The sequence below is a fragment of the Panthera uncia genome, chromosome E3 (genome assembly GCF_023721935.1).
Source record: "Panthera uncia isolate 11264 chromosome E3, Puncia_PCG_1.0, whole genome shotgun sequence".
Taxonomy (NCBI): Eukaryota; Metazoa; Chordata; class Mammalia; order Carnivora; family Felidae; genus Panthera; species Panthera uncia.
This window is the reverse complement of record NC_064815.1, coordinates 34,483,098-34,500,647: the sequence shown is the minus strand read 5'-3', so window position 1 is coordinate 34,500,647 and position 17,550 is coordinate 34,483,098. Positions and strand designations below refer to the sequence as shown.

General features: G+C 48.2%; 1 protein-coding gene across 5 annotated transcripts in view; it reads left to right on the top strand.

Annotated features, from left to right (window-relative positions):
• The first annotated feature begins 2,660 nt into the window (after positions 1–2,660).
• NPRL3 (NPR3 like, GATOR1 complex subunit) overlaps positions 2,661–17,550 on the top strand; it is a 43,264-nt gene continuing 28,374 nt past the window's right edge. For 2 of the 5 annotated variants that reach the window (XM_049639045.1, XM_049639043.1), the window contains exons 1-4: positions 2,661–3,156; positions 8,633–8,702; positions 13,747–13,785; positions 17,129–17,258. In XM_049639045.1, coding sequence (XP_049495002.1) covers positions 3,039–3,156; positions 8,633–8,702; positions 13,747–13,785; positions 17,129–17,258 — 357 coding nt within the window. In that variant the 5' untranslated portion in view covers positions 2,661–3,038. Of the gene's footprint in view, positions 3,157–6,127; positions 6,378–8,135; positions 8,230–8,632; positions 8,703–13,746; positions 13,786–15,913; positions 16,054–17,128; positions 17,259–17,550 lie in introns of those variants that run through there. The other 3 variants (XM_049639047.1, XM_049639046.1, XM_049639044.1) reach the window with 3 other exon arrangements.

The window sequence follows — 17,550 nt, the reverse complement described above, 5'->3', positions numbered from 1 at the left end:
GATTGTCCAGGAAGTGACAATGTGCTCTGATTTCTGTAACAGCCCAACGAGGCAGGCCAATGTGGACTCTGAGACGCTGCCAGTGAGGGTGGTGTGCGATTCGGACCTCTGCTCTCTCCAGTCCGGCCCTGGATAGCCTTGCACCCGAGCCCTGCTAGGGCAGCCTGGGAAGGCATCCATGCAGGACCTCTGTGGCCGGGGTCCTAGTGGTCCCCCTTTACCTTTCATGGATCCCAGTACTCATTACTTGATAAGATTCTAACTATATAGCCAGAAAAATAAACAACAAATGCTCTTGTGAAAGCTGCTAGCAGGAAGCAGGCCCTGAGGGGGTGATTGGAGAAGGGTAGTTTCCTCCAAATCTGGGACTTCCCCCAGAGTTCTGGGGTCAAGAGACTGCCCAATGGGGGGCAGCAACACGGCCAGGGAAATTGGAGGAAGGGGGCCTGCGACAGAGTCCTAGACCTCACATGTGAGTACTGGGCAGAGTCCCAGGGCCCCTGTGGACAGGCCCCCATGACCACAGCTGGCCACTCCCCCAGACACAAATCCCTTCCCTTTCCTCAGCCTCGCCTCCTGCTTCCGTGCCCTTACTCCCATTTCAGGGCCATTCCTGGGAACTGTGAGAGAACTCAGAAGCCTTTTTTTTTTTTGAGAGAGAGAGAGAGAGAGAGAGAGAGAGAGAGAGAGAGAGAGACTGTGAGCAGGAGAGGTGTGCAGTTTTCGTATATTCAGAGGATTGTGCAACCATTACCACAATCAATTTTAGAATGTTTTCATCACCCCAAAAGAAACTCCACACCCTAGCAGCCACACCCTCCAACTCCCCGTGTCTAAACTACCTAAGCTACTTTCCTTCTCTATCGATATCCCTGTTCTGGACATTTCATATGAATGGAATCATACAACTTGTGTGTTTTCAAGGTTCGTTCACGTATCGGTACTTCATTCCCTTTTGTGACTCAACACTATTTCTTTGCATGGATTATCCCGCATCAGCTGATGGACATTTGGGTCGTTCACACTTTTAAAAAAATTTTTTAACGTTTATTTATTATTGAGAGACACAGAGACACAGAGCGTGAGCCCCTAGGGGAGGGGTAGAGAGAGTGGGAGACACAGAATCTGAAGCGGGCTCCAGGCTCTGAGCTGTCAGCACAGAGCCCGACGCGGGGCTAGAACCCACAAACTGCGAGATCATGACCCAATCCGAAGTCAGTCACCTAACCGACTGAGCCACCCAGGAGCCAACTGAACCACTTTTTGGCTACTACGAATGATGTTGCTATGAACATACAAGCTCTTGTGTGATCTTATGTTTTCATTTCTCTTGGGGATGTACCTCGGAGTAGAATAGTTAGTTCGGTCACGCAGGAACCCTAGGTTCAACCTTTTGAGAAACTTCCTGTTTTCCACCGTGGCCGCACCACTTTACATTCTTACCAACAGCACGTAAAGATCCCAATTCCACACCCTAGTCAACACTTGGCATTTCGTCTTTCTGATCATAGCCATCCTAGGGGGTGTGAAGTGGAACCTGTTTTTGGTTTTGATTTGCATTTCCCTCATGAGTAATGATGTTGAGCATCTTTTCATGAATTCGCTGGCCATTTTTCTGTATTCTTTGGATAAATGTCCTTTCACATCCTTTGCCCGTTTTTCTTAAGTTTATTTAATTTTAGTAATATCTACACCCAACATGGGTCTCAAACTCAGGACTCTGGAGATCAAGTCACACACGACCTGCTGAGCCAGCCGGGCACCTCTCTGCCCATTTTTCAGTTGGTTGTCTTTATTTTGAGTTGTAAGTTTTTTGTTTGTTTGTTTGTTTTTTGTTTTTAACATTCTGGATACAATTCCCTTATATGATTTGCAAATATTTTCTCTCATTCTGTGGGTGCTCTTTTTACTTTCTTTGGTGGTGCTCTTTGAGGCATAAACGTTTTTAATTTGCTAACTCCAATTATTTTTTCTTTAGCCACTTGTGCATTTGGTGTCTTATCTAAGAAACCCTTGCCTAGTCCAAGGACAAGAGGGTTTACTCCTATGTTTTCTGGTAAGAGTTTTATGCTGTTAGCTCTTAACTTAGGTCTATGATCCTTGTGAGAGATTTTTTTACTTTCTGACTTTACTACTTTACAAGTCTTAAGTCTGAACTTTCTGTCCAAAGGAAGTGTTAGAGTGAAAAAAGCAACATTTTAGGGGCCTGGGTGGCTCAATCCGTTGAGCATCCGACTCTAATTATCACTTCAGGTGTGGTCTCCCTGTGGTCAGAGGAGCCACTCTCAGCATAGAGCCTGCTTGGGAATTCTCTCTCCCTCCCTCTGCCCTTTTCCCCCTCACGTGCTCTCTCTCTCTCTCTCTCTCTCTCTCCCAAATTAAATAAATAAATAAATAAATAAATAAACAAACAAACATACATTAAAAAAAAAAGAATGCAACATTTTGATACAGCCTGCTGGAACCCCAAAGGCACACCCCAGCCACACCTTCCCTTTCACGCTGGTGGGCGGACCCCGTCCGCACTCTGGACAAACAGGCGGCCTGCAGGGTGCGCCCAGCTTCCCTAGAAGGCCTCGCGCCTGCGCAAAGGTCGCCTGCGCCTGCGCACTCAGCACCCATCTGCGCGCAGGCTCCTTTTGAGCTGGTCCTTGGCCCTGACTCCGAGGCCTTGCGAGCTTCGGAAGACGCGCCGGGTGGTTCGTGGGTTTGGAAGCTCCGGGCGCCCCGCATTTCTGCGACCTCGGGCGCGTCCTGGTCAAGCCCCCTCAGCCCCGTCCTGGGAGCCTCCTCCTCAAGCACCCTTACCTGGTCCCAGCCGGTCCTCCTGGGAGCCCCCACCTCGCCTCTGCCCTGGGCCCTGTGGCCCCTCCCCCACCCCGGCCTCCTTCCCCGGCCCGGCCCGGCCCGGCCCGTCCTCCTCGGAGCCCGCTCCCCGCCTCCGCCCCGGGCCCTCCGGCCCCTCCCCCACCCCGGCCCCCAACCCGGTCCCAGCCTGTCCTCCTCGGAGCCCCCACCCCGTCTCCGCCCACCGCAGGATGGGCGACAACACCAGCCCCATCAGCGTGATTCTGGTGAGCTCGGGCAGCAGGGGCAATAAACTGCTGTTCAGGTATCCCTTCCAGAGAAGCCAGGAGCACCCGGCGTCCCAGGCAAGTAAGTGAGCGCCGGCAGAGGCACTGGCGCTCCCGGGCGTGCGCCCGGCGGCAGGATCGGAGCAACGCACGGAGGCGGCTCCCTTCCCTCCCCGCCTCGCACGTTGAAACTGAAGTCGTTGACCTTTTCTTTTCCTGATCATGTAGTCAGTGCCTACTCATTAGAGTATTTGAAAAGTACGGAAGAGTAAAAGCAGAGAAAACTCACTCAGTTCAACATGCCAAAGGCATTATTGCTAACGTTCGTCAGTACCTCCAGCCTTTTAAGAATATGTAGAAGTACTGTATGAATGTATTCAGCTTGGAACAAACACGAAATGACAGGTACATCTGAAGTTTCCCGCCTTCTGCTCCTTCCCTATCGCAGGGATGACCGCTTGCCATTTGGGCGGTTGTCCCTCCTGTACAGATATGTATGCAGAGAAAAGCAGTGCCTTGTGTTGGGGATTTCCCCCCCCGCACGATACATCGTTCTGCAGTTGCTCTGTTTTCCAGTAAACGATCTTCCTTGGAGCACTTTTCCAGTTTATAAAGAGATCACCCTCACTCATACGGCTGCACATAAGAACATAATAGACATTTAGGTTGCTTGCAATTTTTCACTATCATGAATGTGCAGTTCCCGATTTATATTTTGTTTTAAGTTTACTTTTAAATTTGTTAACATGGTACACAGTTTTAAAGGTACAAAGGGGTATAGAGGATGAAAAGAAAGTTCTTTCCCACCATTGATCCCTAGCCACTCATTTCCCCTTATAGGGGCAGCTGCTATTACCATTTTCCTGTGTATTTTTCCCGAACCTTCTGTGTGAATATACGCATATACACACATTTTCTTTCCTTTGTTTTATTTATTTATTTTTTGTAGTAATCTCTAAACCCAATGTTGGGCTGGAACTCAGGACGCCGAGATCGAGAGTCCCATGTTCTTCAGAGTGAGCCAGCCAGGCGCACCCACACATTTTATTTTATTTTATTTTATTTTATTTTATTTTATTTTTTTATCTTATTTTATTTTTTAAAGTTTATATTATTTTATTTTTGAGAGAGAAGGACAGAGAGGGAGAGTGAGAATCCCAAGCAGGCTCTGCACTGTCAGCTTAGAGCCTGGTGTGGGGCTTGATCTCATGAACCATGAGATCATGACCTGAGCCGAAAGCAAGCGATGGATGCTTAACTGACTCAGCCACCCGGGTGCTCCTACATGTTGTATTTTCTAAGCAGAAGTGAACACACTGTGCACACTTTTCTGCCATGTTGTTTTCATGTTCACTTTACATCTTGGATTTAGGTTCAGAATGATCAGAATCATGGGATGAACACACTGATTTATTCATTTAGGCCTCTGTTGATAGGCTTTTGGCTAATACAAACAGTGTGAATGTCTTTTCTGTATACAATATCATTTTTCAGAATATAGGGTCAATTCCCCACAGTGGGATGGTTGGATCTAGGGAAAAATGAACATATTGATCTTCAGTAGATCAGATTTTTCTGTCTTTGTTAGTGAGATGGGTGAAGTGTCTGATCGTGATTTACATGTGCGTTTGTCTTAATGACAGAGAGCATGTTTTCCTCTTTTCACGGCCATTTGGATTTCCTTTTTTTTTTTTTTTTTTAATATTTTTTTTAACGTTTATTTAGTTTTGAGACAGAGAGAGACAGAGCATGAACGGGGGAGGGTCACAGAGAGAAGGAGACACAGAATCTGAAACAGGCTCCAGGCTTTGAGCTGTCAGCACAGAGCCCAACGTGGGGCTCGAACCCATGGACCGTGAGATCATGACCTGAGCCGAGGTCCGACGCTTAACCGACTGAGCCACCCAGGCGCCCCTGGATTTCCTTTTTAGTGAATGACGTACTCATAACCTTTGCCTAATTTCATCTTGGGTTTATTTTTTCCTTATAGATTTGAAGGAGCTCTTTAAATATTTAGGATAAAATAGGCCTTTTTCTGTGACAAAGCCACACATTCGTAGCCAGTTTGCTTCTGTGTGGTTCTTGCCGCATAGAATTTTGATTTTTATGGAGTCAGGTTTTCAGTCTGTTCTTTTGGAGTTTCTGAGTTTTGTTAAATGTAGAAAGGCGTTCTGTTCCTCAAGGTTAATGGAAAGAAACAAGACCTGTCTCGTGTTTTTCTGTCTCATATTTACTATATGTGTATTTTTTAATGTGTTTCTCTTGGTGTAAGTTGGACGCTCCTGGTAGGAGTTGGTGTCTTCTGCACACTTGCCGAGAGTGAGTTGTGTGTGCACCTCCCGGAGCCTTCTGAAGCAGGTGCTATGATGGGTGAGGAAGGATGTGGGAACATGGGGCTTCAGAGTGGTTGCTTCCAGAGCCAGCATAATTGTCTCTTCTCTCAGTGACTGGTTCTGCTGCCTTTCTCGCATACTCAACTCCCTGTTTATTCTTGACCTTTCATCTTTCCCAGCGATGTGGGTTCCACGCTGCTGAATTACTGTAACTTTACACTGTGTTATACTTTCAGATAGGATTAGTCGCTTATCGTTACTTCTCTTTTTCAGCACTGTCCTGGCTGTTCTTGCTTACTGTTCCCGGTGAACATGAGTACTGAATATACTGGGCCCTTCTCCCAGACTGTTGGTGGTGTTGTGGGAATCATGTCAAATGTATGGGTTAACTGCAAAAAAATGACATCTTTGTGTTGAGTCCCCCTACTCAAGAGCATAGCATGTTTGCTTTCATTCTTGTCTCCCTTGCTAGCATTTCTGATTTCCTCATGGACCACTTGCCCGTAATGAACTGAAAAAAAATTTTTTTAGAGGGAGGGGAGGGTAGGTGATGGGCATTGAAGAGGGCATCTTTTGGGATGAGCACTGGGTGTTGTATGGAAACTAATTTGACAATTTCATATATAAAAAAAAATAATTAAAAAAATGCAAAAAAAAACCCCTAAAGATCCACATTCAAATAATAAAAAAAAAATTTTTTTTAATGTTTATTTTATTTTAGAGAGAGAGACAGACAGACAAGAGTGTGAGCAGGAGAGGGCCAGAGAGAGAGGGAGACACAGAATCCGAAGCAGGCTTCAGGCTCTGAGCTGTCATCACAGAGCCCAACACGGGGCTCGAACTCACAAACCAGGAAATCATGACCTGAGCCAAGGCCAGATGCTTAACCCATTGAGCCACCCAGGTGCCCTGCCTATAAGGAACTTCTTAAGTTCATCCCAAATTCTTTAAACTGTATTGCTCTGGTAAGGTATGTGAAGGATATTGGTATATGGACATTGAAAAATTTTTTTCTTTAGCCTGTGCTTTTTCCAACCTAGTTGTCATCGTATACTGAGAGGGTGTGTGTGTGTGTGAGATTTTTTTTTTTTTTTAAACTAAACGTAGTGGTAGCAAAAACATTTCCTATGTTATAATTCCTTGAAAACTGTAACTTGTGGGAAAAAAATGTTTGTTATGGTAAAAAATATATATGTGGGGCACCTGGATGGCTCAGTTGGTTAAGCATCCGACTCTTGATTTTGGCTCAGGTCATGATCTCAGGGTTTGTGAGATCAAGCCCCACAGTTGGCTCTGCACTGATAGCATGGAGCCTGCTTGGGATTCTCTGTCCCTGCCCCTGCTCACGCTGTCTCTCTCTTTCTCAAAATAAATAAATAAACACACACACACAAAAGGGGTGATATATTATAATACAAGTGTATATACATATTATGAAAGTTGCCATTTTAACCATTTTTAAGTTTACAGTTTGGTGGCATTAGTTTCATTCACCATGATTAATTCACTGCATTATGCACCTATCACCACTGTGTATTTCCAGAATTTTCCTCACCTCAAACTGAAATATGTAACCATTTAGCAATAATCCAATTTCCTCTGCCCTCAGCCTCTGGTAATCTCTAAACTACTTTCTGTCTCTCTTGAGTTTTGCCCACTGTAGGTATTTCATATAAGTGTAGTATTTGTCCTCTTGTGTCTGATTTCTTTTACTTAGCATAATGTTTCCAAGTTCTTCCATGTTTTAACATGTATCAAAACTCTGTTCCTTTTTGGGGTGCCTGGGTGGCGCAGTCGGTTAAGCGTCCGGCTTCAGCCAGGTCACGATCTCGCGGTCCGTGAGTTCGAGCCCTGCGTCAGGCTCTGGGCCGATGGCTCGGAGCCTGGAGCCTGTTTCCGATTCTGTGTCTCCCTCTCTCTCTGCCCCTCCCCCGTTCATGCTCTGTCTCTCTCTGTCCCAAAAATAAATAAAAAACGTTGAAAAAAAAAAAAATTAAAAAAAAAAAAACAAAAAAAAACTCTATTCCTTTTTATGGCCATTGTGTGTATATATGCCACGTTTTTGAAGCCATCACTTTTTTTTTTTTACTTGCTTTATTTTTTATTTTCTTAAATTTACATCCAAATTAGTTAGCATTTAGTGCAACAGTGATTTCAGAGTAGATTCCTTAGTGCCCCTTCCCCATTTAGCCCATCCCCCTCCCTCAACCCCTCCGGTAACCCTCAGTTTGTTCTCCACATTTATGAGTCTCTTCTGTTTTGTCCCCCTCCCTGTTTCTATATTATTTTTGTCTCCCTTACCTTATGTTCATCTGTTTTGTCTCTTAAAGTCCTCATAGGAGTGAAGTCATATGATTTTTGTCTTTCTCTGACTGACTAATTTCACTTAGCATAATACCCTCCAGTTCCATCCACGTAGTTGCAAATGGCCAGATTTCATTCTTTTTGATTGCCGAGTAATATTCCACTCTGTGTGTGTGTGTATATATATACATACCACATTTTTTTTATCCATTCATCCATCATTGGACATTTGGGCTCTTTCCATACTTTGGCTGTTGTTGATCGTGCCGCTATAAACGTGGGGGTGCACGTGTCCCTTTGAAACAGCACACCTTCATCCCTTGGATAAACGCCTAGCAGTGCCATTGCTGGGTCGAAGGGTAGTTCTGTTTTTAGTTTTTTGAGGAACCTCCATGCTGGTTTCCAGAGTGGCTGCACCAGCTTGCATTCCCACCAGCAGTGCAAAACAGACCCTCTTTCTCCACATCCTCGCCAACATCTGTTGTTGCCTGAGTCGTTAATGTGAGCCATTCTGACAGGTGTGAGGTGGTATCTCATTGTGGTTTTGATTTGTATTTCCCTGATGATGAGCGATGTTGAGCATTTTTTCGTGTGTCACTTGGCCATCTGGATGTCTTCTTTGGAGAAGTGCCTGTTCATGTCTTTTGCTCTTTTCTTCACTGGATTATTTGTTTTTTGGCTGTTGAGTTTGATAAGTTCTTTATAGATTTTGGATACTAACCCTTCATCTGATATGTCATTTGCAAATATCTTCTCCTATTCTGTCGGTTGCCTTTTAGTTTTGCTGATTGTTTCCTTCGCTGTGCAGTTTTTTATTTTGATGAGGTCCCAGTAGTTAGAGGCCATTACTTTTGATGTATCCACAAACCTGCGTGTGGATGGATCCTCTTTTCTTAGCCACTCTCCCCCTTTTGCCCTCAGATAAGCCTCGTAGCAGATACGCCGTCAACAACACTGGAGACCATGCCGACGACCAGGATGGTGATTCCAGGTAAGGGCTTTACAGTCACTCCGTGATGGGGCTGTCGTGCCCCTTGGCCTGGGCAAAGCCCTACCTCCTGTTGACCCAGAGGTTTTCTCCTGTGACAAACCTGGTGTCCTTTTATTCCATTTGTAGGGGTTTCAGGTTGTGCAGAACTGGGATTGTGTTGCCAGTCTCGGCCTTGCTGCGTAGTTTGTTCCATGTTCCAGCTGTGGACTGGTTGGTTGCTCAAGGAGATTGGAAAACAGATGAGGCTAGAGGGAACGCTATCTACCATGAGAGGAAGATGGAGAAAATCAGTCCCCAGTGCTGTCCTCAGAATTGACTTCTCAAGCATGTGCCCAGAGGGCACATGTAGGTGCTTGGGGCAGCCCAGCCTGCTCATGGGGTGATGTGGGCTGAGAGCCAGGGCTGATGTGACCCTTGCTCTTTTAGGGCACGGATGAAAGGCAGGTCCTGGTCCTTCCTGTGTGTGCTCCCCTGCTTGTCCTGGGAGATGCCGTCAGGGTGGCAAACATAAGAAATGACCACGTCTGCTTTACATTCATTTTAAGGCTTAGTAAATGGTACTACCAGCTAAAGGAGGGTTATAAATTGCCTGCCCTCGGTGCCTCTAAACACAGCTGGGGCCTGCATGCAGTAAAGGACTCAGCTTCAACTGTTCCATGGCAGAATAGCTGAGGTCCCTTCCTGGGCCTTTGCCATGGCGTGAGCTAGCACTGTCTCCCTCAGGCCTCTTGACAAGACACCATATCCGCCATGGTGTTGTGCAGTTCCACAATTGTGGTTTTTACCCTTTTTTGTGAGGGTATATGGGGCCTCTGGCATGGCCAGTGACTGTCTCTGAGGGGAGCAAGCTTTGGAAGAGAGACCAGCAGGAGAGGGCAGGGGGTGTGGGGGATTATTGGACATCCCATGTTCTGCTTGATGTAGAAGGCTGTGGTCTTCTTGTCCTCTGAGGTCGGCCACTTGGAACAAACTCTCGTTTGTTACAGGTGCATAGAAAGCACTTTGCTCCTTCTCGTGGGGTGGGTGCATTTTGTCTTCTGCCTGCAGCATAGATTCATCTAGAGCAGGGCTGGCCTGCCCTTCTCCCTCCAAGCTCCATAGGTTTGAGGCTCGGGCCGCTGAAGCAGAAAGCGCCGTTGGAGCAGTCTGTGTGGCTTTCCTAGGAGGCTGGCAGCACCTGAGCCCTGGAGTTAGCTCTCGGAGGCCTGTAATAAAAGACTAAGAAGATGTTTTTTAAGGAATTATTTTCATATGTAGCATACAGAAGGGGAAAAACCATAGGAAGGGAGCGAGGCATTGTGGGTCTATCAGAATTCTCTGATAAGCTTGTTCAGTAAGAAGAGCAGGTTCCTTATACTCTGTCTGATTAAACTTAAGAATTACTTCATTTGGTAATTTTAGCACATGACAGCACTCCCCGCCTGCTGTGTTTTCAGAGATACTGGTTAATACCCAGCTTTTTTTTGTCCCGTTGGCCTGCCAAAGCCTCTGACACCTGGGGGAACCCTGCTGTGGCTCAGACATCTTCCAAAGCAGTACGATTAAGGTGCATCGTACCTTTTGTCTGTGTTCTCCTTGATTGTCTTCTCGAAGGGGCTTTTCTTCTGAAACCAGGAGAATGGTCCTGAGCACTGTTTTGCTAGATTGAAACGATGTTAACGGGCCGCTTGTGTGATGTGTGCGTGTGGTGGAAGACGTCCACGGCCTCAGAGCAGTGAGAATGCAGACCTTTGGTGCCCTGTGTTAAAGTCATCATTTAAGTTGAAATGAAATGAAATTTAGTTCCTCCATTATACTAGCTGCATTTTAATTCTCCGGGGCCACAGGCAACTCATGGCTACTGTACTGAATGGTTCAGATTTAGAGTATCTCCACCACTGTAGAAACTTGGGTTGGACCGCACTGGCTTAGAGCGTGTGCTTAGAGCGTTTTATAAGGTGAATCATTAAGACGATGTGTTTCAGGGGCGCCTGGGTGGCTCAGTCAGTTGAGTGTCTGACTTCAGCTCAGGTCACGATCTCACAGTTTGTGAGTTCAAGCCCCGCATTGGGCTCTGTGCTGACAGCTCAGAGCCTGGAGCCTGCTTCGGATTCTGTGCCTCCCTCCCTCTGCCCTTCCCTGCTCATGCTGTCTCTCTGTCTCTCCAAAATGAATAAACATTAAGAAAAAAAAAAAAAAAAGATGTGTTTCAGGATATAAAAATTAATTGTCAGGTTAACAAAAACTTATATAGACTTCAGTAGGAGGAGAAGAATAAAATGGATATTGTTCATTATCTTTAAGGTTTGAAATTCAGATTTAGAAACGTTGTAGTGTTTCTGTTGGATGAGAGTTAGGGACCACAGAGGTCACGCTTCATAGCATTATGCAGCCCCGACACTGGCAGGGCAAAAACCATCAAGAGAGGTCTTGGAGAAGGCCTGGAGTCTGTCACAAAGGCACGATCCCTCCCAACGTGGAGTGTTCTGGGCACCGTCTTAGAAGGAGAAGCTGGTAGCTTGGCGGAGAGTTGACTTTATTTCAGAACACTCAGAAATCATTTTACTTTAAATTTTTTTTTTTTTTTTTTTTTTTTTATTAATCTGTGTTTTTTTGTGCGTGAGAGAGAGACAGAGCGTGAGCAGGGGAGGGGCAGAGAGAGAGGAAGACACAGAATCCGAGGCAGGCTCCAGGCTCTGAGCCGTCGGCACAGAGCCCGACGCGGGGCTCACACTCACGGACCGGGAGATCGTGACCTGAGCCGAAGTCGGACGCCCAACCGACGGAGCCACCCAGGCGCCCCAGAAATCATTTTACTTTAGACATCATCCGGAAGACCTCGGAACTGTGAAACCTTTTGATTCTCGGTTGGCCTTGAGGGGGTGGTGGGATCGGATGGCACTGCTGCCCTCCTCAGCGACTTGGCCACCTTTCTCTAAGCAGTGGGTCCAGCTTTTTGGCATGTTCACACCCTCAGCTGGATGAGAACCTTAGCCAGGCAAGCTGGGTCCTCCACACCAGGTGCACACGGGGCTCCACCGGGCCTCTCTCCACCAGCTTTGCTTCTACTAGCGTGCAGCTGGACATGTGTTAGAGCCCTGCTGACGCCTGGAAGCCCCTTGTGCAGGTGGACTGGCAGCTCAGTCGGTTAACCATCCGACTCTTGATTCCGGCTCAGATCATGGTCTTACGTTTTATGGGTTCGAGTCCCGCATTGGGCCCTGGTGCTGGCAGTACAGAGCCTGCTTGGGATTCTCCCTCCCTCTCTCTCTCTCTGTCCTCCCTTGCTCATGCTTTCTCTCTCTCCCCCCCACCCCCTCAGAAATAAATAAATAAGTAAGTAAGTAAGTTAAGTAAGTAAAAAAGGTGCCCCTGTTTCCTAGAGCTGAGGTCAGTGTATGGAATGTGGATAAGCAGTGTTGTCCCCAAGCTTGGGCATCCCCTACCCCTTTCCTGACCCAGTCACTGAGTCTACACTGGTGTGTCCACACTGGCACACGCCTGCAGGCAATGTGTTGGGACGAGTGCAAGTTCAGGGTTCCAGGTGTGACTCTCATTTTGCATCCTACGGTATGATCTTGGGCATGTTTCTTAGACCAGGAGCCTCAGTTTTGCCTGTTTGTAAGATGCTGAGGGTGGCAGGGCACCTCTGCCTCCCCCTCGCAGGTCTGGGTATCATGGGAACATCTGTGCCTTGGGGAGAGTACTTGTTGGTGGCTCTGCCTCCCTCAGAGGTGCAGACACAAGTTCATAAGATACGCCACTGAAGGGGGAAGCGGGGCGGGGGGGGGGGGGGGGGGGCGGCGCCTGAGTGGCTCAGTTTGAGTGTCTGACTCTTGATTTCGGCACAAGTCATGATCTCACAGTTTGTGGGATCGAGCCCCACGTCGGGCTCTGTATTGAGTGTGGAGCCTGCTTGGGATTCTGTCTCCCTCTCTCTCTGCCCCTTCCCTGGTCACATTCCTTTCTCTCTCAAAGATAAATAAATGAACTTAAAAAACAAAACAAAACATGCCAGCGGGGTCTGACCTGTCACCTCCACAGCCCAGGGTGGAAATAGAGCACTGCTGACACTTGGAAGCCCCAGATGCTTCTTCTCTTTTGAAACTAGAGGGATTTCGTCGAAGATAAAGGTGGTAGGAGTTGCACTAGGGCTTCTAGGGATTCTGACTTGGTGGCTGATCTTGGAAAGTCCACAAAACATCTTACCCCTTTCTTACTATGTAAACTGATGAGCTGAAGTTTGGGAGCTGTTGAAAAAAGGGGCTCTTGGTTGTGTGTTTCTGTCGTGTGGGTCTTAGGCGTTTCTCAGTGAGAGCCGTGGGGAGCAGCAGGCCCAGCAGGGTGGCACAGCGCTGTGGCAGGCTCTTGTCCCTCCAGTGTTGTCTCCACTCTGGGGTCTGGCCTACTCTCTGTTTGCAGGGTACTGGGAAAGCAGCATGTCCGAGAACACAGGCCTCTGCAGACGAACTTGACTCTTTTAAACATACTCTCTGAAAAACTAAAGTTCATAGCACAGAGGTCTCATCCACCACTACAGATTTGCTGCCGAAGGGCCTGCCGTCCTGTGCTGTGCAGAGGCACGCTGAGTTTGGTTTTGCAGACAGTTACGGCATCTCAAGACGTGGGGCTGCGATGTTCACTGCATTCTACAGTGTTTATAAGGCTTTTCCCTGTGGCGATCTCCCTGGATCTTACTGAGATGGTTTCATCAGAAAGATTAAATGCTTGTGCATGGGTGTCAAGTGAATACGTGTGGTGTTGGGCTCTGACCCAGGTCTTCCAGCCTTGCTCTTGCTTCTGAAGACAGACACTCACTTGTGCTCAGTTTACATGTGGGACTTTGAGCTTTTGTGAGAAAACTGTGGTAAGTCTTCAACTTGGCGAGTGTCTGTGTCTTTTTTCTTGTCCGGTAAGTTGCTTAGCCTTGCCCTCAGCAGTTAATGCTTATGGTGGTACTTTTGCTAGACTTTAACACTTGTTTTAATAAAACAGCCTTGTAACTATTCATGATTTTTAAAATCAGTGTGTTTGTTTGGTCTTGATGGTCCTGTTCCCATTCCAGCGAGCCATGTCCTCCAACCGATGAGCGATTGGTTGCAGGGTAAGCCCAAGACTTCTCCGCCACCTTTCTGTCTTGATTCTTGCTGCCTTCTCTTCTTATAATTGTGCTTAACTGATTGCCCTCGGTGTTGAAAAATGACTAACGAGGCACACAGGCTCTGGCTTGGACCTCACTGCCTGATCCCCCATGAGTGCCCCTGCCCCTTCTCCACCTGGAGTTATTTAGCTATTCCACATTACCTGAGAGGCCAAGGCGAGTTTGGCTGGTACCAGGGAGACTTCTGGGACCAGGCATGCACGTAGACCTCCCCTCCTCCAGGCAGGCACCAGTGGCCCCATGAAGGTGGTAGGCAAGCAGGAACAGGCTCCTCCTCTCCCTAGCCAGCCTCCAAGAGAGACCTCTGATCGTTGCTTCTTCCCTTCATTTCTCAGAGGAGTCACAGGAGGCCTGTCTCAAGGGCTGGGTGCTAAATGTGGTCCTTGGGCTTAGATGCTGTTGTGTGTGCCCATTAGAGGCAAAAATGTTCCTGTGGAGTTTATATGGCACTTCTCCAGGAGGGTGTGGGTAAGTGGGTCCCTCTGTCCCCTTGATGGGGCATCCCCCTGGGTGTTGGAGGTGCATAGAATATCCGTGAGCCCCCCAAAACAGGAGGGGGCAGAGTTGAGTTCCCTTCTATGCTGCCTCTCCCTCCCCCCGGCCCTTTTTCTTTTTCTCTTTTTTTTTTTTTTTTTTTTTTTTTTTTTTTGCCAAGGCAGAGAAAAAGTCCTGCTCCTGAATATTCCGGCAGAAATAGAAGGTTTTCCCTGTTTTCCAGCTGGGCTAATTCATGTTAAGTGCTTTTATTTTTGGAAACAAATATTGTCACTTGTTTTTGTTTTACTTTGCTGTTTATGTCAGTTGTGTCCCCTTCCCCTAAATCTCATGACAGACTCTGTGACTTTGGGCGTGTTATGTCAGCACACACAGTACAGAAAGTATAAGCCCCTCAAGCATTTGCTAAAATCATGAATGTGTAATATTAGGCTGCAGTGAGTGGGTCCTTGAGTGGTCCAGACTAGCTCAGTCAGGCAGAGCAGCCTAACACCCTCCCACTCGCCACCCTAGAGAGGCCTCCTCGAAGGGCCACTCGGCGCAGTGTGGCTTTTAACTTCAGCAGTACATGGCTCTCCAGTTGGTTCCCTCTGTTCTGTCCTTTCTGAATCTAGAGGGGGAAGTGCTTTTTATTTGGCTCCTGGAAAGACACATTTTGGATTTGGATATTTATGAATGTGAACTGGGCCGCTACTGTTTGCCTCTGAATCTCGGGACTCACCTCACAGCCAAACTTAGGTTCCTGGTTTGGTGGCTGAAGGCCAGGGCTGAGGCCTGTCTATGGCTCTTTGTGACAGAGCAGAGGTTTTTAGTGGAAACTGTGGGTATCACAAGAAAAAGCGAACCTTCTGGAATGGTAGGAAGTTGTTTTCCTATCCGTTATCACTGTCCGTGGAGGGGTAGTGTTTGTTCACATAGGGTGTGCAATGTTGGCATTGAATCAGTTACGAGAGCAGAAGTATTTGTTAGGGTTTTATCATTCTGAAGCCTTCCCTCACCGTCACTGTAACCCTCAGATGGGAGTTACAGGGCAGAGTGACCCATTTAGAGTTTTTGAAGAAAACATGTAATAATGCCTTTGGTCTAATACTCTGGACTCTGCCGTCTCTGGTTTATTCACTCCAGAGAGCGGTATTCCTGGGAAGGAGCGACGCACGCTGGGCAGCCAAGGGCTTGGGCTGTGGGTCCCAAGTTTGCCAGAATGTTTCTGACAACATCGGTGTCAGGAGGTCCAGCTGCAGTCCTGACTGTGCAAGAGGCAAGGCAGCCCGTTCTGACCAACCCCCCTGCATCTGGTTTGTGTGGATACCTGGAGGACCCTGTTGGTCCTGGAGGAAGGCTGGAAGCCACCGTGACCAGCCCCGCCTTGGCAGTGCTAGGCCCGGCCTGCCTGCCGCGGAGGTGCTGCCTGTCTTGCTTTTGTCCGCGTGGTGGTTGAGCACCACAAGGTTCTTGCTCCAGGCTGGTTCCAAGTTAGCCTCTAGTGTTAGACATTGAGGCCTGCCGAGTGTAAGGAGCCCGAAGCAGCGACCCCCCTTCCTAGGTCATTTTATATCAAAGTCATTTGCTCTTTCAGGGCTGAACTGCAGCCGCAGTCCACGGCAGACCTTCCCGTTTGGAGTGTTAAGGTGTTAGTTGCCTCTTCCCCCCATTGTGGTTCCTCCAGGGGAGAGACATCCGGCGCAGTCCCTGATTCACTGTGGCTCCTCGGCGAAGGTCCAGGATGCACATTGCGTGTCTGTCCTCGTTTCCCTATTCGGGACTTTAGGGGTCTCCCTGCCCAGGGTAGAGTGTGGTCTTGGGGGAAGTGGAGCCCCCTTCCCCAACACAGTGTGCCCTTCTGACCTGGATGTTAGAAATGCTTTTTCCAGGTGGAGAAATGAGCACCAGTCTTGTCTCCCTTCTGGCTCCAGATCATAGATGGTTCATCACTGTTTCTAGAGTGCAGGCCCCTGGAGCCTGGGCTCTGAGATAAGACTCGACACTGCACCCCCCAGCAGTCTCCTCCCTGTGGTGCCTTTCCCTTATCTGGACCGCTTTGGGCAGGAAGGAACAGGGCCGCTGGTGGGGAGACACAAGGGTGCAGATGCATCTTGAAAAGGAGTGAGCTCTGCAGTTTTACAGAGATCGTATCCAGAGCTGCTGTCGCACTGCAGCCATTCCTCCTTTTCCATGGCATCCAGTCCTGTGTGCCCCCACATTTCTGTCATATCGTTGGTTCTGCATATTTTGCATATCTTAGAAGTTTCATCCCTAGTAAGAACTCAGATGAGGAAACAGCCAGACAGCCGTGCTGTGAGGAGGGTAATTAACACACTGTAGTTAGTGTTGTCCCCTCGCCCTTCACACACCTGGGGATGGGAGGTCCTGGGGGTTGTGGGGTGCAGCCTGGCAAACCTGGGCCAGTTGGGGGAAGCCCCCGATACGTCTGTGAGCCTCAGTGAGTGGCTTCTCAGGGCAGTGCCAGCTCCAGCTGTTGTCCTCCCTTTAAAAGCAAACTGCAACTCGTTTCTGTCCTGAATTTCATAGAGCATGCCGAGAAATGACAGCATGTGCCTTCAGCCTATGCTTCTCATGCCTTTTACCTTGTAATTCTGGTGATTTTATGTCCCTGATCTTGGGGATTGCTTCAAAAGGGAAACTGATAGAAATCTCCAAGTCAGCAGTGGGGGTTGACCACTCCACGCACGAAGCTGCCATGTCCTGAGACCTTTCCTCTCTGAGGGCAGGTGGGTGTGGTGCTGTGACGCTTTGTTTACTTATTTCCACTCTACCCTTTTATAATTTTAAGGTTTTCGGATGTCATTCTGGCAACAATTTTGGCAACCAAGTCTGAAATGTGTGGCCAAAAATTTGAACTGAAGATTGATAACGTGCGGTTTGTTGGGCACCCGACACTGCTGCAGCATGCTCTGGGGCAGGTATGGCCCTCCCGGGGCAGGTAGGGTTCTCCCCGGGCAGGTATCGCCCTCCCCGGGCAGGTAGGGTTCTCCCTGGGCAGGTAGGGTTCTCCCCGGGAAGGTATGGTCCTTCCGGGGCAGGTGGGGTTCTCCCCGGGCAGGTATCACCCTCCCTGGGCAGGTAGGGTTCTCCCTGGGCAGGTATGGCCCTTCCTGGGCAGGTAGGGTTCTCCCCGGGCAGGTATTGCCCTCCCTGGGCAGGTAGGGTTCTCCCTGTGCAGGTATGGCTCTCCCCAGGCAGGTAGGGTTCTCC